We start from the raw sequence: 23,859 nt of genomic DNA on the forward strand, positions 1-23,859 counted from the left end.
TCCTTAGCTTTAGTCATTTTAATTTAGTTATTTTATAGCAGTGTTTTTGGTCATTATAACTCAAGTTCAAGACGTACACACTTGTGTTTTGTGTGTTTGCGTGACATACTAAAGTATACACCTCAAGTCTCCCTTCCTCTACCCACCCTCCCCCCCTTTCTCTTTTTGTCTGGCTTCCTTCTCCTCCCTCTTTTTCTTTTGACACAGGGTTTTGTAGTGTGGCTGAGGCTGGCTTTGAACTCTTGTTTCCTCTAAGCATGTGCCACCATATTCAGTTAATTTCTTCAAAATTTTTACTGCTTTGTGAATTCTTTACGTCCTGCCCCCCTCTCTCTGACAGGGTTTCTGTACAGAAAGAGCTGCTCCTGTCATGGAGCTTGTTATGTAGACCAGTCTGGCCTTGAACTCAGAGACACCTGCCTCTGCTTCTGGAGTGCAGGGACTAAAGTTGTGCACACCACTCTTTCCAACACTACCCAGGTCTCTCTGAATGTTTCAGTCAACAACTAAGGTGCTTTAATTTTTTGTTTTTACAGCAATGAAAATAACATTTAACAGATAAAGTGACATTTGTTTATCTTTGCTGTGACATTTTGCCTTCTTATAACTTCCTTAAATTGTTCATCGGTCCTCTCATTCAAAGCCTGTAGAACAAAACTAATTGCTCTTTCCTGATATGAACACTATCTTGAGCCAGGGTTCAATCACTTGAGTCATAGCTGAACATGCACATATGTATTAGTGACCTTTCTGGTGCTGTGACAAAGCAGCATCACCAAGACAACCACTCAAGGAAGAAAGAGTTGATTTTGGCTTATGGTTCTGGATGGGTCAGAGTCCGTGACAGTGAGGGAGCAGCGGCAAATGCTAGGCAGGATGGCTGGAGCAATGAGCAGGTCGCTCACATGTTGAACCACAAGCACAAAGAGTACAGGAAAGAGGTAGGGTGAGACTGTAAACACTCAGAGCTTGCTTCTGGTGATATGTTTCCTGGAGCAAGACTACACATCCTAAATCTCCCCAAACAGCACTACCTCCTCTAGACCAGGTGTTCAGATATGTGAGCCTGAGGAGTGATTGTAACCACCACACTGTGTCTTCCATTTGTGGCTCTAAATCCTATGGTCCCTGACCGCTGTCCTTGGGGTCCTCCCCTTGTCCTTAGCCATTATGGAAGAGAATGCTGGTCAGGGATTTTACCATAATCCATACTGCATCACCTTTGCTTGGTACAGGGGCTGTTGCTGTATTGTCCTGAGTGATGCTTCTAAGGAAACCAGTGTGTGTTTCTCTTGATAATTTATACTTAGTCCACATTGAACCTGCAGTGAAATAACTCTTTTTTTCCTTTAACATCCACATAAGATATTTTCAGAGACTAGAGTTCAGGAAATGAGATCTTGTCTTATTTTGAGTCAGTCTGTTAAACTTTGTTTTGCTAGATTCTAAGCTGTGATTCTTATTTAACTTGTTTCCCTGGTTCCATGCATACCTGCAGCTTCTGCCATTGTACTCTTACTCACAGTAACACGAAGCAGTTGCTAGACAACTGTAATTAATTATGTCATAACCACATTCATCAATGAACCAGTAGGAAGCAGGAGCAAAGGCTGTCCTGAGTATGTCTTTTTCAGGTGGAGTTGCTCCCTTAAAAGCTGATGCCCTGGTTCAATGCCTAAACCTGTTGTTAGGGTCGGAAGAAGACTGGAGAAAGCAGTTTTAGGACAATGTTTAAAAGGAAGTGATTTCTCCCCTGGATTCTTACTGTTCCCTCCCTCCCTCCCTCTGTCCCCCTCCCCCCCTCCCCCTCCCCCTCCCTCCCTCCCTCTGTCCCCCCTCCCCCCTCCCCCTCCCCCTCCCTCCCTCCCTCCCCCCCTCCCTCCCTCCCTCCCTCCCTCCCTCCCTCCCTTCCTTCCTCCCTCCCTCCCTCCCTTCCTTCCTTCCTTCCTTCCGTGTAGCCCAGCTGGCCTTGTGCTGTTGATCTTCCTGCCCAGCTTCCTCAGCGCTGGGGATTATAGCTGTGAGCTGCGGTGCCTAAATTTCAATATCCCTAATCTGGCAGCAAGTTTGTGATTGGACTGCAGAGTACAAAGCTACTGTTGTAGAACTACTAAATTCACTATGAAACAGTAACGGTAATAGTAAACTTAAATAGTGCCAGTACTGCCTAGATTTCTTGTATTCTATCTTTTAAGAACAGGCAGCTTTTAAAAATAAAAATTGCTTTATGACTGTAATTTATAAATTATATTTATTAATTAAACAAAATTTAAAGTTGTGGGATTTTAGTGAACTAATCAGATTTTGTATTGTTGATGCTGTTATCATCCGGTATTTAAACTAGAAAAGGCAGAAGACTGGTACTAGAGGTTATGGGCCCCCCTTCCTGCTCTATCCAATCATAGTATTTCAGTTAAATAGAGATAGTTTTATAAATAAATGTACATATGGACAATTTTCTACATCAGTAATTGTGAGAACTTTTTGTGGGTCTAGTTAGTTTTGTGGGGTTTTCCTTTGACTTTTTTTTTTTTTAACCTGGACCTCACTGGTTTCGTTATATTGGCCAGCAAGGACCTGTCGTAGCCACACCCAACTTCTTACATGGATTCTGAAGGATTGAGCTCAAGTTCTCAAGCTATAGGCAAACTGAGCACTTTTCCACCTGAGACCCCCACCGCCAGAAGTTTAGTTTTTAATATCATTTTGTGTTTCCTCATAGTTTTGCACATTTAAGTAAAAAATTGCTCTAGTTTGTAGATTTTGTTACTTACCTTTAAACTTGACTATGGTAGAATGACACTTTTTTCTTTTTAATGAGACAAAACTGACTGGGTTTATACTATTCAACTAATCGTAGTTGACCTTTTATAAAATGTATCTTTTGGGGGCTGGAGAGATGGCTCAGTGGTTAAGAGCACCAACTGCTCTTCTAGAGGTCCTGAGTTCAAATCCTGGCAACCACATGGTGGCTCACAACCACCAGAGGGATCTGATGCCCTCTTCTGGTGTCTGAAGACAACAACAGTGTGCTCATATATAATAAATAAATAAATCTTTAAAATGTATCTTTTTAAATTTTTCATGTTTTAAATACAGTTGTGGTGGTTTTTTGGTTTGTTTTTTGTATAGAAACAGTACATTTTCATGATTGTTTTCTGTTTTTTGAGACAGGGTCTCACTGTGTCTGGAGAACAGCTTGGCCTTGAACTCATAGAGATGCTCCTGCCTCTGTCTCCCTAACAGTGTCCGCCACCATGGCCAGCTGTAGTTACTTTTAAGCTGTTTGTTCCCTGCATTATGAGATGGCTCCTGAAGAGTGAGTGACTCATGGCAATCTGGATCCAGAGGATAGAGCTTATATATTTAGTAGATACTAATTGAATTGAATTTTTATGGTATATCATTTCATGATAGGAGTAAAGAATTTAGGTAAATTGTGACTGTTGTTAAGATTTAATACAGTATTTTTTAATCATTCATTGTGTCCTTAGCTTGATCTTAATCAGTGTCAGAATTGGTGCCTTTAGATCTTGAGACTTGCTTAGTGCTTATTTTTGTTAGCTTTGCTTATTTATTTGACTTATACTAAAGCAACTGTACTGTAACTTAGCAGTTTTGTCCAGGTTGCATTCTTGTGAGAATATTTATTTTGTAGTGCATACATAGAATTACTGGGTCATATGTGCCATTTTGTATAAGTATATAATAAGTATGATTTTACGAATATCAAAATTAACAAGTCCTCTTGATCAGGTCTTACAATTAGAGATGTTACTCATTGGGGTACAGCTTGGTGTTTCCAGATTCTTGATATCTTAGTCAAAGCGCTGAAATAATCACGGGTTTGCAGAGATAGCAGGAAGACTTTTATTTAAAGTGAAATGATGGAATAGGTCAGATACGCTGTTGAGGGAGACAGTGAACCAGGTAATTGAAGCCCTCCAAGGACTCCGTTGATGTTTGTGACTTTTTGTTCATACAAATGAAGGCAAAGATTACTTACTAGGGATGTAATTTGGATGGTTCTCTATTTTGATTGACAGATGTTAAAGTATATAGTATTTTTGTACTATACATATCCCTTTCTGCAGTGCATCTATTTTAATTATCTCCATGCCCAATTACACAGATAGTAAACAGGATTTTCACTTTAAATACACAGTTTGCTTTACTGCACATGTACCACAAACCAGTTCAGACTGTTTTGGCCTTTCTATTCTTTGTCGTGGGCTGTGCTGCTAACAGGTTGCTAATGCATTGTTCAGAGAAGGGGGTATGTGCTTAGTACATGTAGGTAAGGGTCTCGAGCTCCAAGTGTATTATCAGAAGAGGGGTATATGTAGATAGTCCACACCAAGTAGAGTCCCAGGTTTGCTAAACCTCATATGCTTGCCTACCTCAGAGAGGTCAGTTATATCTTGGTAGTATACAGAGTTGATTTAATGAACCTTAGATTGTAGATAAAGAAGTTGAATGTCCCAGTCTTCTTTAACTGGCAGAAAAAGGAGTATACATGGAATGTTTATCATAAACAAACTTGCGTAACATGCAGACATAAAGTTATCTATTAAGATATATTCATTTCAGTTCAAGCAATATAGTTTGGGTGTCTGTGGTTTGGCCAGGTACAAAGCTTAGCAATGGAAAAAAGATAAGTAAGAGTCCCTACCTTAAGACTGAGCTTTTAAGAGAATCAAATAACTCTATTTAAAAATGGGGGACAGACCTAGACAAAGAATTCTCAATTGAAGAATATCAAATGGCTGAGAAGTACCTAAAGAAATGCTCAACATCCCTAGTCATCAGGGAGATGCAAATCAAAACAACCCTGAGATTCCACCCCACACCAGTCAGAATGGCTAAGATCAAAAACACAGGTGACAGCAGATGCTGGCAAGGATGTGGAGAAAGAGGAACACTCCTCTGTTGTTGGTGGGATTGCAACCACTCTGGAAATCAGTCTGGCGGTTCCTCAGAAAATTGGACATAGTACTACCTGAAGACCCAGCTATACCACTCCTGGGCATATATACCCAAAAGATGCTCTAATATATAACAAAGACATATGTTCCACTGTGTTCATAGCAGCCTTGTTTGTAATAGCCAGAAGCTGGAAAGAACCCAGATGTCCTTCAACAAAGGAATGGATACAGTACCCAGCTCTTAAAAACAACGACTTTATGAAATTCTTAGGCAAATGGATGGAACTAGGAAATATCATCCTGAGTGAGGTAACCCAGTCACAAAAAACACTCATGGTATGCACTCACTGATAAGTGAATATTAGCCCAAAAGCTCAGAATACCCAAGATACAATTCATAGACCACATGAAGCTCAAGAAGTTGGAAGACCAAAGAGGGGATGCTTCAGTCCTTCTTAAAAGGGAAAACAAAATATTCACAGGAGAAAATACAGAGACAAAATTTGGAGCTAAGACTGAAGGAAAGGCCATTCAGAGACTGCCCCACCTGGGGATTCATCCCATATACAGTCACCAAAACCAGACACTATTGTGGATACCAACAAGTGCATGTTGACAGGAGCCTGATATAGCTGTCTCCTGAGAGGCTCTGCCAGAGCCTGACAAATATAGAGGTGGATGCTCTCAACCAACCATTAGACTGGGAATGGGGTCCTCAGTGGAGGAGTTAGAAAAAGTACTGAAGGAGCTGAAGGGGTTTGCTACCCTACAGGAAGAACAACATCAACCAACCAGATCTCCCAGAGACTAAACCACCAACCAAAGAGTACACATGGAGGTACCCATGGCTCCAGCAGCATATGTAGCAGAAGGATCACCTTAACAGGCATCAATGAGAGATCCTTGGCCCTGTGAAGGCTCAATACCCCAGTGTAATAGAATGCCAGGGTAGGGAAACACTCTCATATAGGCAGGAGGAGGGTGATGGGATAGGGAGATTTCAGAGGGGAAACCGGGAAAGGGGATAACATTGGAAATGTAAGTAAAGAAAATGTCAAATTAAAAAATAATCCTCTTGGTTTCTGGATAGGATTGAATATTGACTGACCTAGACCAGTACATTTGGAAGAAGTAAGGAAGAGAAAGGGAAATATTTTTGGATATGCTTGTGAATCCTGAAATCCTGAATAGTAATATGGTGAAGAATGACATTGTGGAGGGGCCCTTGCACTCTGTAGTTCTAGACCATGCGGCTTGACGGAGAGCTGATGTAATGCATGTCATGTGCTTCTTCCAAATAGAGATTCTTATCTGCCTTTCCGTCCATCTGTCCGTCCATCCGTCTATCTCGAAAGTGTTTGCTTGGATATATATCTGTGCACATGTAACTTTTTCTTATTAACAAAATGCTTAGCTATCTCGCTAAACTCCAGATGTTATTTTTGGATATTAGTATAAACTGTTGATGTACTAAAATAATAATTCATTATTTGATTGATGCATTAAAGACTGGAAATAAGTTTTTAAGGTGACTTGTTTGTCTTTGATGAAGTCCTGGCTAACATATTTAATACCAAATTTGTAGGTTTTGAAAACAGACTTGTTTTCTATGTTACATGTTATGGGTTTTAACTTTGATATGTGATATACATTGCTCTCTTCCTACCCTACTCCTTGTAGACTTGCTTTACTGTGTTCTTTGACCTCTCGGGCTCTGCTATATTGACAAATGAGGACTATATGTATCTATGTGGTACCGACTGTGTCTGGTAGTGCTGCTTTCTACATTCTTACTGAACATTAGTAATATTTGATCTCATTCCTTTTTCTATATTAGATACATATACACTTGCTGATCATTTCCTTGTTAACACTGCAGGTTTTCTCTTACCAGTTAACATTTTTTTTTTTTTTTTTTTTTTACTAGTTTCTCAAGCAGTTAGGCCTGCATCCTAACTGGCAGTTTGTTGATGTGTACGGGATGGAGCCTGAACTTCTCAGCATGGTGCCAAGACCAGTGTGCGCAGTGTTACTCCTCTTCCCCATTACAGAAAAGGTGACCATAAAGCAACATATGCAGTGTCTGATAAATGCACATTTTTGATGTTTAATAAAAAAAAAAATAGTCTTTAAAAGCAAGTGATGCCTTTGTCACATATAATCAGCAAATTAAAAAGTATGAAAATCTTAATGTCTTATTAAAATAAAAGACACATAATTATAGATTGACAGTAAAGCTTTCTGTTAGTCTTTTACCTTCAGCTTTCTTCTCTTAAAAACTATGGTTAGCCTGCCTCAGCTTTGTGGCAGCGACTGCCTTTAACACTGGTGAACAAAGCTGAGTGTCATGGAGTATGCCTGCAATCTCTGCTCCCTGAGAGGTTTGAGGCAGGAGAATCATTTGAGCTCAGAAATTGTAGCCTGGATTGAGCAATCCAGTGAGACCCTTGTATGTCACAGGCAGTGAGTAAAACATGGGATGTAAGAATGCCTTTTCTTTCTCCGACCCTTACCGTGAGACAGTTACTGCTCTTTCCCAGTCCTTTGTCAGTCTGGTATGCAGTAATGTTATGGTCTTTAAGTTCTTTCTGATGTTAGACTAAACCTCTTCATTTCATACCGTTCCTTCACAAGCTTGTCTTGTTTAGAATGTGGTTTTTGCATGTGTCCTATTGACTTTTCCCCCCAATAGTATGAAGTCTTCAGAACAGAAGAGGAAGAAAGAATAAAATCTCAAGGACAAGATGTTACATCATCAGTATATTTTATGAAACAAACCATAAGCAATGCCTGTGGAACTATTGGGCTGATTCATGCTATTGCGAACAACAAAGACAAGATGCACTTCGGTAAATCACTTTCTTTTCCAGTTTCTCCCCTTCAGATGTGTTAACGTCATTAAACAGTAGGGGGTGCTCTAACTCTCCAACTATAAAGTAATGGGGGGGGGGACTGACTGTGAGTGAGTGTGTGTGTGCGCGCGCATGCGCGCATGCATGCTGCTGAGAAAGAAATCCTTTCCATTTTTCATATTGTTGATGAAGAGGTTCAGCAAAAGAATATTTGACTTAATTATCCCAAGACTCTTAGATTCTTACCAGTTAAAGAATTTTTATCTAAAATATACTATACTGTTTACTGTTCTTTTTTTTTTTTTGTAATTAAAATTAATTTTTTAATCGTTTTTGAAATTCTCAGAATCAGGGTCAACATTGAAAAAGTTCCTGGAGGAGTCTGTATCAATGAGCCCTGAAGAAAGAGCCAAATACCTGGAGAACTATGACGTCAGTACCTTTTTTCTATCCCACCTCATCCATGGGCAGTTTACAGGATTGTAGGCTCTGTTTAGCAGTTTGTCGTGAAGCCATAGTTTGGGGAAGCACCATGTCATGTCCATAAGAAAGGACTTTGGTTTTACTGAGGTAGCAGTACCTGGAATATCTGTAATGTTGCTCAGTTGACAGTTCTGTCTCCAGAGAGGATAAACAAATTTAGTTTACAAAATAAATCCTAGATCCTCTAATCCAGCTTGAAGTGATTAAGTTTTTATTGGTTTTGAAAATTATTTTTTAAAGGCCTTTTGCTTTTTAATAACATCAATTGATGATAAGTTCTTTGAACTTAGAAGAAATATGGTGTACATTCTTATACTGTTCGTTTAGTGTTCCAAAATATTTTGGTTACTTTAAGTTTAAAAATATCTGGAAATTTATAGAATATCCTTATTTACATAAAAGTAAAGTAAACAACATGGTAGTTGCTAGTAATTCCACCAGTGAAAGGTAGCTATCACTGATATTTTTATAGGAAACATATATATATATACACACACAGTAGGTTTTTTAAAAATTTGATCACACTGTAATACTGTTTTATAACTTGCTTTTTTTACTTATCACAAACGTATTAACACCAGTAAGTATATATTTAACATTATTATTTTAATGGCTGAGTAGCTTTTCTTGTATATTTAACTCGTAAGATGCTATTTGAAGTCTAAGAGTTTTCTCTCTTTTTTACTACTTAAAATTATTACAAGTGTATATTCCTGTCTGAGGTTTTAGAACCATTCTTAATTTCATATAATCACATACATTAAATACATCAACATATTAATGCCTAGAAGAGAAATTGCTGATCAGTTTGCATGTCTTGAGGCTTTAATACTTATCACCAAATTGCTATACATAACAATTATACTTTTGCCCCTGACTTTCTAGTCCGTCCATTTCTCTGCATCTTTGATAGTAGTGGGTATGACTGGAGCATTCTTAAGTCTAGCTAACTGAATTCCCTAGCTTCTCATACATGCATGCCTTGTGCACCATGTTTTTAAATTGCTGACTGAAATGCATGATTAAGCATAAATACCAGCAGAGCTGCAGGAGCATGCACCTTGGAGAGACAGATGGTTAAGCGCCTCCAGTCTCTGAGATGCTCACTTTATTCCATTCTCAAGCGAATAAAGTATTAAGTGTTGCTCTAACAATTAAGGAATTAAATGACCCTCTCCTTGCACTGTGCAAATTAGGAATGATGAGCTAGTCAGTTTCCTAATGCCTGCGGGATTTGTGGGTAGAAAGGATAGCAGTTCATTTGCTCACTGAGATACAATTCGGGAAGGTTTTGTGCTAAACTGCTCCTAAAGTTCTTCCAATTTCCCGCCTTGTTACAGGATTCTAGATGGTAAAAAACTGAGCTTTGTTGCTTTTTTCATTTAAAAGATATAGTTGTTTTATGTTTTTGTAAATAGTTTATATTCTTATTACAGGCTATTCGAGTTACTCATGAAACCAGTGCACATGAAGGTCAGACTGAGGTATTTCACATTTCTTTTCAAACATGTTGCTGTGTGTAAATTTGACCTTCTATTGTAGGAATTGTGGATAAGTGTTTCCCTATTTTTTTTTCTTAGCATTTGGTTTTGCAGCAGTAGCAGCAGCAGCTATAGAGTGATAGCAAATGAGAACTTTGGCCCAGGCTGCTGACATGCTACATTAATGTCTGGTCCACTTTGCCTGATCTGTTTACAGGTTTTAGGTGGTTTGCTCCTTGCCTTACTTAACAGGTGGCCTGCTGCGCCCTTGTCAGATTCCTGTGACTTCTGCGTGTCCATTTAGCCTATATGGTCTTTGTGGCTGTGCCTAGCTTCGAGAGAAACAAAGTGTTGCTCTGTGAATCTGTCCTGGGCCACCATGCTCTTCACCAGCTTCATGCTGGCAGGGGCTCTGCTGGGCCACATCTCTGCCCTTCAGTTGTTGCTCTTTCTCTATTGATCTGTCTCATCCATTCCTTCTGCCTTTCTAAAGCACTTACTCTTGTGGGAGCTCTGTCAGAAAACATTCAGTTAGAATGACTAGAATTTAATTAGAGCCAATGGTATATTTAGAGCAACAGGGAATCATACATTTTCTTCTTATGTGACTTGAAATCACACTTTCCAGGGTGAAGATTATTTTGGAAGAAGAAAGGAGCCAGTGAAAGGGAGAAGGCATAGGGGCAAAAGCGGACAGTGAGGGAAAACATGATCCAGCACATCATATGAAGTGCTATTATGAAAATGTCATGATGAAACTCATTATTTTATACACTTAATGTATATTAATAAACAGGAGGAAAAAGTCACATTTCACACACAAGATATTTCCTCTTGGCTTTAAAACACATGGACTTTTTTGTAATTAAGAAACTGATTGTATATTAGTCTGAAACCTAATTTTAGGCTGAAATACTTTGATGCTATGACATAGCTGTAATTATTCTTCTTTCAGACTATCTGACTGCGGGTGTTTGACTAATTGAAAGAAACACTGAGTGCCTTGTAACTGTTCCTTCTAAGCTGCTCTCGGGTTTGTCTTTACCGTTGTAAACTGTTGGTTTACAGTAGACTAGTGTAGTGGGCAGCTTTGAACTAGCTCAGGGCTCCCGTTGTTTGCATTGCTTGTTGTGAGCCCTAGGAAGTTTGACTTGCAGTGTTGTTGGGATTAGTTAGAACGAGTGCTGAGGACCAGTAGAAGATTATTATAAGATGCAGTTGTTTATAATAAAGCAATTCGTACATGATCACTTCTAAGGATATTTGTCTCTGTGGTCCCTTCTGTGTTCCTTCTGGAGCTTCCTCCAGTTTATTGGTTTACCATGTAAATGACAGACACATCTCTTTTTGTCTAGACTGGACCTTCATCAGACTTTGTGATCCAGGAATGACTCACTCACACTTTAGAATGCGCTTGTCCTTGTTTGAGGTTTATTATCTGGGCCTTCTTTTCTGTCCCTTCATGTTTCTACAGTTTTAACTCCATTACATTTCCAGAATCTAATTCAACTGTGACTCAAACTTTTGTTTTTCTAGTACAGTGATTCTCAAAGTGGACTGGAAGGAAGACCGTATTTTTAGAGGACTTTTCCCAAGCTTTACTACCACAAGAATTCATTTCTTCTACTGCTCTATCGTGTCTCACAGTTGAGAATCACTGTTAGAGCTATATAGTCATGTGCATTATAGCTCGGAGATTTCCATGTCAGTGTGGTCCTCTTTGGCCTGCCTGCCATCGATGTGGTCCTCTTTTTAGCCTTCCTGTCTTCAATGTGGTCCTCTTTTTAGCCTGTCTGTCTTCAAGCCTCTCCTAACCTTGCTCACAAGCAGCTGCATTTCTGATTTCTCCTCAGCCTTCAGAATTAGCTTCAATGTGACCCTCTCATAGAGCTCTGACCCTCTATAACCTGGATATGTTTTATCTACGCTATGCACTTTCAATGTTTTGCATTTATTTAATTTTCATTTTTTTTGGCCACTTAAATATATATTTTTAAGCCTTCTGTGATAGTATAAGCTTAAAATTTTACTACTTCGAAGGTTGAGGCATAAGGATTAGCAGTTTGAGGTAACCTAGTCTACATGATGAGTTCCAGGCTTGCCTAGGCTGCATAGTGAGACCCTGTGTAAACAAACAAACAGTAATGCACATTTTCCTACATTTTAACACTTCTAGAATTAGGATCTTTTTAAACTTGTCATAATTTACTTGCTACTGTTTCCACCTTGGTATATAAAATCCCTCCTATAAGTAAATAATAGCACCTTAGCTTATGAGGTAGGGAATTTTAACTCTTCTTGTGGTTTTTAGGCCTAGGGTCAGTATCTGTTTATTTGTACATTTGAAATTATTCAAAATTGTTTTTACACATAAGGCTCATATTTACTGTTTCCAGTATTGGGTTAAAAATGTCTTTCTGTGGTATGAAAACTTAAGAACAGTCTCATTGGCTAGGGATATGGTTCAACAGTAAGAGCACTCAGTGTTCTAGAGTAAGTCTCCCAGAACTGAACCTGGGCTCAGTACCAAGCACTGACATGGGCTGGCTTATGGCTTCTTGTTACTACAGTTTTGGGTTGTCGAGGCCCTCATCTGGCCTCTCTGGGTGCCTATGTGCATATGATAAAAATACTCAGACATAGCTTCTAATCTCAGCACTTAGGGGAGGCAGAAGCAGGAGGATCTCTGGGAGTCTAACCGCATCTATATAGTAAACTCCAGACTAGCTACCAGCACCCTGTGAAACACTGTTAAAAAGACAAATCTTAGATTCTTTCAGAGTTCTACAGTAAGTATTTTAATTAAAGCATTTTTATATGAGGTCAGTCTCTTGTTGGGTTGGTAGTTAATAGATTCCAAGATGATCTTACTGCTGTCCCCTAGTAATTATGTATTAATGTCCTCTTGTCACTGAAGAAAAAGGCCTACACTCCATATTTTCAAATCCACATTACAACCAGTTTAAACCTCTACCAGGGATACTTTTTTCCTCTTCATCTTGTTTCATTAATCAAGAACATGCTATACAAGGTGGTTGACTATAAGCCCAGCAGAGCAAGGCATTTTCTCAGTTGAAGTTTCTCTTCCCAGATCATTCTAGCTTGTGGCAAGTTGACAAACAACAACAACAACAAAAACAAAAACCAACCAAACAAAAAAACACACACACACATACACACCAAAACTAACCAGGACACTTTAGTTTTAGTATGATATTCATCCTAGTGCCATATTTGGACTTCTCGTTACATAGTAAACACAGGTGCCTTCTGGTATACATCTTCTCATTACAGAGATGGTGTGGCCCCTTCCTTGCCTCTCTGATCTTGCCTTCCATCCTTTTCCAGGGAGGCCTTCTTCGTCTACATGCATTATTGTTTATCATCAAAAGCCATTTACTTCCCGGTCTTTTACAAGTCTATGGCAAGTTTGTTCTCCGTTTTATTTATTTCTTCTTCTTGCACACTTATTAAGATATGGGTTTCTTGAGAACATGGACCTTGGTTGTCATACATGCTTATTAGCACTTTCAGTGTAAGGCTGGCTGAAACAGGCTTTAGTAAAAACTAACAGTATAAAGTTTAGAACATAGGATGTAGGTTTTCATACTGACTCCTCTGCTTATTAATGTGGGCAAGATATTTTTCTTGTGTAAACTAAAGCTAGTACTGCCTACCTTATGAGATTACTATGATGACTAGTGAGTTAATCTCAGAAGTTGCTTAAGAATGGTGCCTGGCATTTAACAGGCAGTGAATATTGATGGTGATACTATTTTACTAGGCACTGAGAAAAATTAATCTGAATAGCAATGTGAATGAAGCCAAATCAAAGGAATCTTTGGCTTTATAGGCAGAGGGACCAGAGATGCTATGTCTGGTGTTTATCAAATTGAGTTTATGGATTAAGTTTAGATCATGAAATTGTATTTACTTTGTAACAGAATACAGTGTTTTTGAGCTTATGTGTAAGTCTTAAGGTCATGGCAGATATTTTTAGTATTTTGTGTTTGGGTATGAGCTTGTGAACTCTCACAAGAGAATAATGATGAGGCAAACATGAACTTGGGGTCACTTAGGTGTTAAAAGGGATGGATGGGGAAGAGGAGCCAGTAGTTAGTGTATACTGAAGTTGATGAGAATGGAGGGCGGGGGAAGGTGGTATTGTTTGCTGAGATTTGTGAACTGAAGGAGAAATTCATTCCCCTGAGCCACTACTGTTTCATGTTTTGGTTTTGGGGGTTTTGTTTGCTTGTTTGTTCTATTTTGCTTTGTTTTCCAGAAGGTTGGCTGTGGCTGCCATAGTTGGAACTGTTCCATAGATGTTTTTCACTGTCTCACCATTATTGTCTGTCAGACACTGGCTGATTCTGAAATCTGGACAGTAGGCCCACTTCACTTAGCTTTGTTTACTCGCTGAGAGATAAAGCTTTTGTTTTAAAACTAAACTTAAAACAACAACCACAAAACAAACAAAGAACAAAGCAAAACAAAGAAAGCCTGGGCTAGTGGAACCCTAGCCATTAAATCTTCAGTGTAGAGCATCCCTGCCCTTTGGTCTTTGAGCTGTGTATTCTCTTCTACATAGCCAGAATAAGTGTTTTAGATTGATGTCCCTCTAACAATGGTACAGAAGTGACTCAGAGTATGTGCTGTTTGCATCTGTAGGAACTTTAGGAATTACAGGTATTATCTCCCTTTACAGATGAAGCAGCTGCCGCAAGGTGAGGTTCAGCCTCTGTCCCCAAGGCTTAGCCAGAACTTGAACTCGGGCAGTCTCGCTGCGTGGTCCACCTCTAGTCCTGCCAGCCAAGTGCTGGGATCACAGGTGTGTGCCCCCATGCCAGGCCACACAACACAATAGAAAGCTGATAGGCTGATTGTGTAGCCACTTTATGCTTTGCACTAAAGTGATAATCATCCTACCTTGGGTGGGAAATGGACTGATGGAGAAAGTAAATGATACCCTTTAGTTGCACTTGAATTTCATCTCTGTAGTGATTTGTGATTTTTGTCTTTAAAGTACCATGTTAGAAAATTTACTGAGATTATATTAAGCAAACTTTTGATCAACAGAAGTGCTGTTTTACATATATGCTACAGTAGTATGTGGCTCACTGCTAAATGTGTGGCGAAACATTTGACTAGTTAGTGCTCTGAAATGACTATAATGAGATATAAGCATATTTACTTAATTTAACGAGGACTGTAAGTGTCCAGTCCTGGCAGAATGCTGGCAGGTGGTGCAGAGGTGATGTCTAGGCATCTACCAGATTACCTGGCAGAACAGAAGATTCTTTTGAGACCAATGACTAATAGTATGAGCATTTTTAATTATTAATGAATAGTCCATAGTGCAACAGTGGACAGAAATCTGCCAGGCACACATGAAGGGGAGAAAGAAAATCCAAGTGTACTTCGCCTTCAAACTCTACTTTCAGATCATTTGTCAAAACGAACCATGTAAATTATAATGATTATGACTGTATTTAGCTTACAAAAAGCACACACTTTTATTCTTTTAAATAAACATGCCAAAATTAAAAGTCTGTCAAAAAATACACTTAGCATTTGTTATATATTTAATTCCAGTCTTTTAAAATAAGCTAAATAGTTCTTATTCAAAAGTTTATTAGAAATAAATCTTTGCCTAAGTTTCAGATGAGTGAATCATAATTTACTTTCCAGTTCCTTCATTTTGATGATTAGATTTTTAGTTTTTCAACTTAAACATAGACTTTATTAAATATTATTTTTTACCCAAATGTTCATTGCAGGTTCTTCCAAAGAGGTTCCTCATGGGTGTGATTACTGGGCTAAAGGGATAGACATGCATAAGGTTTTCAGTCCACAGGGTAATTGTCTTTCCTTTACTTGGTCAGTTAAACAAGTGAATTGAACATGTTCTGTTCTAGAGCCTGTGTTTTGTAAATGTGAGTAAGAAAGGATTTTTTTTCCTTCAAAGGTCTTTTATTTCAGTTATTGGCTTTGAGCATTGCCAATGCCAGTATTCAATTCTTAAATTTTTAATTGATTTTTTTGACAGTTTTATATGTATAAATAGTGTGTTTTGATACCAGTGTTAAATTCTGTTTTTAAATTTTTCATTGCTTGACAGAAGAGAATGTTTCCTTGCTAATGATTATTCAAAGTTCTTTAGTAAGTTTGTAAAATGAAATTAAGTCAAAAGATAAAATTAAATTAAATGTATAATGAAATATGTAATTTTTTTCTGGCTAGTGTTGACTTTTACATGCAAGTTTATGTAATTGCTGGGTAAGGCTCTGGTTTCAAGTATATAGTCACAGATAGGCATATATAGTTAAGGACATATTACACACAGTTGTGTCTCAGTATTTCTGTTTGATAGGTTGTTCCAGGAATACTCATAGAAAAAATATTCCTTGTGTAAAACATTTATTTAACTTTAATTCATTGTTCATTTTATGTATCCTTTGAGTAGATTAGTTTAGAATTTGCATATTATATATATATATGTATGTATGTATGTATATCCTCTTGTGTTCTTAAAATCATCTGTAGATTTCTTATTGGGAGATATTAGATGTTAGGGAATAATAAGAAAAACTATTTTGCCAGCACACATACATAGAATATAATAGTATTTTCAACCTTTGATTAATCAAATCAACATATGGAGAGTGTGTCTGTCTCTTTGTGTGTGTGTGTGTGTGTGTGTGTGTGTGTGTGTGAGAGAGAGAGAGAGAGAGAGAGAGAGAGAGAGAGAGAGAGACCGAGACCCTGTTAGAATCTAGTTATTGTATAGATACAGTTTATGCCTTCATTGCAAACTGAAGTGAAATGTTTAAATTTGTAAACCTTTATTTTGTTACCTTTATTTTGTGTGCATCTGCGTGCATGTGAGTGAATACCAGTGCATGTGCTTGGAGGTCAGAAGACAGTGTTTTGAAGACGATTCTTTTCTTCCACCCTGTTGGTCCCAGGACCCTACATGTGTAGGTCATTAGGTTTGGTGAGAAGAGCCTATGCCCCTTGAGCGAACTTGCCAGCCCCAAGGTGTAGCAGAAATCATCCCATTCAGCACAGAGCAGCTCCTGCATACCTGAGGGGAAGGCTTACTCGAATTTATAATCCTTCCTTAAGGGCTTTTCTGTCTTCTTCCCTTTGCTGTGAAGCAAAAGGCTGTTAGGAAGAACTCAGTTCCTATGTAGAACTTAATTATGATTAAGGCATGTAAGTCGAATTTCATCAAGAAGTTTAAAATTATAGAGGCTGGAGAGATGGCTCAGCAGTGAACTGGGTTTGGTTTCCAGCACCCATGTCAGGCGGCTCCTGACCTAGCCTGGCAGCTCCAGCTTACTGAAACCCTCTCTGGCCTCCTTGAGTACCTGCACTCAGAGTGCACACCCACACAAAGGAGCACATATCTGAAAGTTTTGGAGCAATTTCATGTAATTTTGTTTTCAAAATAAGAAACACTGGGACTGGCCAACTCTTCATGCTCTGTGTGTGGGCTCTCTCCACTGTTGCTTCTTCACCGTATTCCCTGAATGGAGGCGGCCTTGCCTTTCTCTGACCTGTCCTTTTCCAGTTTCCAAGTTTTAGAACTGGGAGTGGTAAGCTACTCCTTGAAGGGAAACAGTCGTGCTGACCTCAGCAAATCCACCTTTCAGATCTAAGAGGCTGCCATTCTCCCATCTGAAGCTGCCTAACTTATAGGAACAGAATTGACATGTGGAGATGGTAAGGCTTACTGCTCATGGTGGTCTAACTTTACAGATCAGGAGGCACTTTAGGATAAAAGAATTTTATACTTAATAAAAAACTTACTTGGGGCTACTCTTATATAAAAAGAATTTCTAGACTTGACAACAGTATGTTCCCATTTTATGTGACATTAGAAATTAGAAACTGAAGCGAGACCACAGTTGTTGTCCCTGTATGGGAGACTGGAGTCAAGAGTGTCTGTGGCTTTGGGCACCTGCCTCATTTGGTGAAGAGACGCTGCCTATGTACAGTCAATGGTGTTACTTTATGGTTTCTGGCTTGTGCTTGATTTTGTCAAATTTGCCAGTAGATGCCAGGGACACTCTTTTGCATGGATCTGACTTTATTTTTTTATTTTAAATTTCAACTTTAAATTTCTTCTTTTTTCTTAAAATTTCTTATCCAGTGCTGAAGTCAAACTTAAAATTTGCAGAAATTTGTTTAAAATTAAAGTATAATACTGATTCTAAGGTTTGGAAGCCTTATATGAATACATGTATCTTCATACATATCATTAAAGGAATATATATATTTATAATCTTTTTTTACTGTATTCAACATCCCTAAAGAGGTTTTTGTTTTCCTTTCTGTGTTCTATTTTTAAGACTCGGTGATGTTTCTAGTGTTAAAAGAGTGCCCTGTGAGGCAGACGGAGGGTGGGTCAGAGTTAAGAGTGCTTGCTACTCTTCCATAGCATGGGCAGCTTCCAGCAGCCATGCTGCACACCTCACAGCCTATAACTACAGTCTCAGAACCACATGCCTCTGTCTGACCTGTGGGCACTGCACTAGTGTGACATACATTCACACAGGCAGACCCACACACTTGCAAATAAAAATACCAAAAGGAAATTCTTTATAGTCAGTTATGAGCCAGTGCATATTTTATTGATGAGTCATAATCATAATATAAGAAAGTTGTTTTTTTTTTTTTTAAAGGTGTTCAGTATGCTGTTTGATTTATGGTATTTATTTCCATAACGACCCCTTTTGAAGATCCAATTAGTCTTTCTAAGACTTTTCTATAAATAAATCAATAAAAATTTAAAAACAAGAAACCAGTCAGTATTGGGGGATGTAACCCAGTTAAGTATCTTTCATGTTCAGGAAATTACATATTGTGATGTAATTATCAACAATGACAGGATTCAATGAAAAAATGCTTTGGCTATGAGACAAATTATACTTATTTTATTGTAGCATTTTATGATAATTTAGAATTCACTTACCAAGCATTTGATTTTGTCTTTTTTTAAAGCAAATGTGACTTTATTTTTTTAATACTTATTTTATTTATATGAGTACACTGTACTGTCTTCAGACACACCATTACAGATGGTTGTGAGCCACCACGTGGTTGCTGGGAATTGAACTCAGGACCTCTGGAAGAGTAGTAAATGTTCTTAACCACTGAGCCATCTCTCCAGCCCCAAAGATAGAATTCTTGATGTTTGAAATATACTTAGTCAGGATTATGACTTTGTTTTCCCCATTCTTTCCTCTGTTACTATACTTACACTAAAAAAAAAAATATATATATGTACAGAAAGAGAGCTAGAATCACAAATAATACGACAATATTTGAGCAAAAAATTTATCTTCATGTTTAGAAGTAACCAACATCTCCATCTTATAGGATTGTTATGGGAATCTATAGTCTTAGTATCTTTAAATGTCTAATATGCAGTGTTGACTGCTAGCTGTGGTTATTGTTGCCTGACCAGTATATAGAGATATTTCTGTAAATATTTGTCAGAATATCACTTGCAGCTATAGAAAGATAACAACACTCTTAAAAAGTAGTGGTGTCTGGTGCATTATCTCTTTATCTGTTTGCACTGAGAAATGGGGATGCAATTATTGAGGTATATATCACCCCAAATATATGACTGATGAGAAAGGAAACACCTTGTAATAAACAAAAGAAAAAGAAAGAAAGAGGGCTAGACAGATGGCTCAGTGGTTAAGAGCACTGACTATTCTTCCAGAGGTCCTTAGACAGATGGCTCAGTGGTTAAGAGCACTGACTATTCTTCCAGAGGTCCTGAGTTCAATTCCCAGCAACCACATGGTGGCTCACAACCATCTGTAATGGGATCCGATGCCCTCTTCTGGTGTGTCAGAAGACAGCAGTGTACTCATACAAATAAATCTTACACAAATAAAAATAAAAGAAAGAAAGAAAGAAAAGAAGAACTGTAAAAGTTTACAGATCATGGAAGACAAGCTGCTATGAGTCTCCCAGGTGACTGAAGTCTAGGTGAGCTCTCCAAAGAGAAGAGTGACACCCACTCTCCACAGATGTCATTGTGTTCTCAGGAGTTTGGCTGCAGACAAGGCAGGAAGCATCTTCAGGTGAAGGCATGGAGGAGGCGAACAAAGACCACCGTGGGAAGGCATGCACCTGGGCCCTGCTCTTCCGGAGAACAAAGTTTAAAGACCCTGAACGAACTTCTGCGGCTTCTGATTCTTTACTAATAGGTGGAATCCTTGGAAACCCCCGTGAGTGATATAAAGGAACTAAGGAATTAATGTACTGGTTTGTTGAATAAGAACAAAGAAAGTCTTTTGTCACCACCTTTAGCTAAGGACACACTGTAAGTACAGGTGTGAAGAAGAATGAATGCATGAAGAAAGACCTCTGGGCACAGGCATTATAAGCTTAGAACTTTTCATGCAACAGAGCTGAAAAAGGACTCTATTAACCCACTTCTCACTCTTAGCACAGTGGGAATGCTGGATTTTAACTTACTCTTACACTGAAAGTAACTATACCAAAAGCAAAACCAGACCGCTCAACCTCTGGATGGATTAGACTCATTGCTGTATATTAAGGTTTTGATGGGGCATGCCTAAATTTCAGTACTATTTGTTTCTGATACTATGCAAGGTATCTGACTTTTAACCAAAACCAGTAAGAAATTATATAAGAAGATATAAAAAGAGAAAAAGTAAGAGAATATATTAATATTCTATCAGGAGACAATCAACAGAATTAAGCCCACGTGCAATGCAGATGTTCAAACTATCAAAAAATGTGTAATAATGTCATTAAAGGTTCAAGTAGACAAGATGGACAAAAATAACACATGGAAATTGTTAGTCTAGTTGAAAACTGTAAGAAAAAACTAAATGGAATTGCTAGTGTTGAGAGTCAGGACCAGGGGTGAAGAATGCCTGGAACAACTCTTCAGTAGTTAGAAATAAAGAGAGAAGAAACAAAACTGCATTTAGGTGTGGAGATAGCTCAGTGGCTTGTACGGCCACTTGTGAGCACCACAGAAAAGCCAGCCATGTGTGTCTAATCCCAGTATGCATTTGGTGAGACGGGAGGCAGACACAGAATCCAGACAGTCATGAGCCAGCTAACCTGGTACATGGACAAGAAGAAAAACTACAAGAGAGGCTGCCAGAAAAATGGTGAAGCATGTAGACCAAGATCAAGGTTATCCTTAGTCTTTCACATAAACATCATGGCACAAATGTGCCTGAACTCTCAAACATGTTTTTAAAAAGACTCAGTGAACTTTATGACAAGGCAGTAAAAGTTCAAGTAACTTCACCTACAAAAGAAATAAAGATGTGCTAGAGGAGAAAAAACAATATCTAGGAGCTGTGAGCAGTCTCAAAAGGCTAATCCATGGAAGCAGAATCTCGGAAGAAGGGAGGCAGAGAGGGAGTGGGAAAGAGTAGGCAAGCAAGGCCTTTGGATATAAACCATTGGAAGACTTGGTGGTTAACTACTTTTAAAAAGAAGTGAAAACATCAAACCACATCTTGAAGAACCTCAGACACTAAGGCAGAACAAATATTCCTGTCATCAAACACCCTTTCAAATATTAAATGTGCAGATGAAAACAAGCTGTGTGTAAAGCTGTTCAGACTATTCAGAAGAAACAGGTGTATCAGATACAGATAAAGAACTGTAGCAGATTTTCATCAAACTATGCAAGTTAGAACATAAGATATTCTGAAATAATGAATTCAGTGGAAAATGGGCATTTTAAATGGAAAAAATGAAAATTTTATAATGAACAAAAATGAAGAGAACTTAGCTTATTTTCACTGTAAGATATATAAAGGAATCTCTCTAAATTCAAAAACATTGTGATAACAGGAAAACAATTGGACCTATGCAGAAATTGATAAGTATGAAGATGGGGCAAGTAAAGGTAAATATTTTTTAAGATTGGTTTTTATTCTTCAGTGTATATATGCATGCATGCATCCACAGGAATGCAGTGCCCACAGAAGCCAAGGCATCAAGTCCTGCTGGAACTAGAATTTCAGGTGGCTGTGACCTGTGTGAGGATGTACTGGGAATCAAACAAAAACAAGGAGGTGCTTTAACCCCCAAGCTATCTTTGCAGCTCTATTTTTTCTAGCTTTTAATGCCAATAAAAGGCAATTGTGTGGTTGGGCTTAGTAGTACTCACCTGTATCCCAGGACTTAGGAGGCTCAGACAGGGACTCTCAAGTTTGAGGCCAACTTGGGCTTCAAAGTGAGATCTTATCTCCTAAACCAAAAAATGAAACCTAAATTGTCTGAATAGACATTAACACGCATTGGGAGTTTATGCCAGATGTAAGAATACTTGAATAAAAAGAATGTGAGGAAATGTTTTGGTAATACTGCTGTGAGGTTCTAATATAGTGTATCAAGTTGTATGTTATATTTGAAGAACACTCCAGCCAGGCACTGTTGGTGTGGGCCTCTAATCCCAGGAGAACGGAGGCCAGCCTGATCTACAAAGGAAATTCCAGGATGACCAGGGCTATAGAGAGAAACCATGTATAAACATACCTGTAGTAAAAATAAATAGAATCACAAAAATCATTTTTAAAGACATAAAGAAACAGAATAAATGGAGAAAACAAAATTAACAAGATCAATTAAAATTTAACCATAGGAAAAAATGGCTTGCAATTAATGAACTGTAAATCATTTAAATGTAGACATTGTAAGTTGGAAGAAAGATTATCAACTTAGTTGAAAACCATGGCTCAACTATAGGATGTCTATAAGAGGGTCATCTTAAATATAATACACAGGAAGATGACAAAAATATAAAAGGAGGCTGGAGAGATGATAGCCTAGTGGCTAAGACTCAAGTTTTATTCAAGACTCAGATCCCACCTCTAACTCCTTCTCCAGGGTATTAAAATTGTCCTCTGGCGTCAGTGGGAAACTGTATGTGTCATGTAACACAAGTGCACACACAGATCTTAATAGGTGGGTCTGGAAAGGTGGCTCAGTGGTTAAGAGTGCCTACTGCTCTTGCAGAGGACTTGACACCTCCAGTCTCTTCAAGCACCTGCGCTTATACGTATCCAAACACAATTAAAAATTACATTTTAGAAAATATTTACATATCAAAAGACAAAATCTGCTGGAACCATAATAAATTATGAATTCTACAGCAGTGCCTGACCTCCATTTTTTACCCTCCTTAGAGAAGCTGGTGGTGCTGCACTCAAGGGAAGTAATCATTTTGATGCCAAACTTAATGTGGATATCCTATCAGCACAGCATGTTAAGGCCCAGAACTTCTGAACTCAAGTGATTCTCCTGTGCCAACTTTCTTTATGGCACTACAGGTGTGTGCCACTGTGCCCAGCCTCCTGTAGACTTTGGAAGAACCAGCAAAATGAGCATGTAGGGTAGACGAAAGCAGTCTGCTCTAGACACTTGGGCGGTTAGTGCACTGCTGTAACTACGAGGGTTTGCCCTTACTCTCTACTTAGTGGACCTTCTATACGCATCATACCTGCATCTGTAGAGTCAACCAACCGTGGGTCAAAACTTCTCTTTAGAAATATGTGTCTCGGGGCTGAAGGGATCATTGAGGTTTAGAGAGTTGTACTACTCTTCCAGAGTACCCAAGTTTCATTCCCAGAACCTATTTCAGGCAACTTGAAATCAAGGGTGACTCCAGTTCCAGAGAATCTGATGCCCTCAGGTACCTGCACTCTCATGTATGCACACTCACACAATTAAGAGGAAATTATATATGTGTGTGTGCCCGTGCTGAACATCATCTGCAGATAGTTGTCATTCTCTAAATGATTCAGTATGATAACTTTCCATGTGTTGATACTATATTTGCATGTTTTAAGAATTAATTGTGGTGACTTTGATTATATGGTAAGATGCATGCAAGTTACCTAGAAATACTATTATAAGATTTTATATAAGAAATATGAATATCCACAGATTTTTCTATACCAGATTTTCTGGAGCCAGTCCTTTATGGACATAAAGAGATATTTGTTCTTAAGTGCGAGTATATTGGATACTGTACCAGTAGATGGGTTCTGTTAACTTCAGGAAGTGAGGGAAGACAGTGAGTACAAATGACAAAGCACATGG

The 23,859-nt window shown here is 38.4% G+C and overlaps 1 protein-coding gene across 1 annotated transcript in view; it reads left to right on the top strand.

Annotated features, from left to right (window-relative positions):
- UCHL3 (ubiquitin C-terminal hydrolase L3) overlaps positions 1–23,859 on the top strand; it is a gene marked incomplete at its 5' end in the record, with an annotated part of 42,530 nt that overhangs the window by 6,072 nt on the left and 12,599 nt on the right. The window contains 4 exons of the mRNA XM_080916782.1: positions 6,853–6,981; positions 7,618–7,774; positions 8,124–8,209; positions 9,697–9,744. Coding sequence (XP_080772908.1) covers positions 6,853–6,981; positions 7,618–7,774; positions 8,124–8,209; positions 9,697–9,744 — 420 coding nt within the window. The remainder of the gene's footprint in view (positions 1–6,852; positions 6,982–7,617; positions 7,775–8,123; positions 8,210–9,696; positions 9,745–23,859) is intronic.

Source organism: Micromys minutus (assembly GCF_963924665.1).
Source record: "Micromys minutus genome assembly, chromosome: 5".
NCBI classification, from domain to species: Eukaryota; Metazoa; Chordata; class Mammalia; order Rodentia; family Muridae; genus Micromys; species Micromys minutus.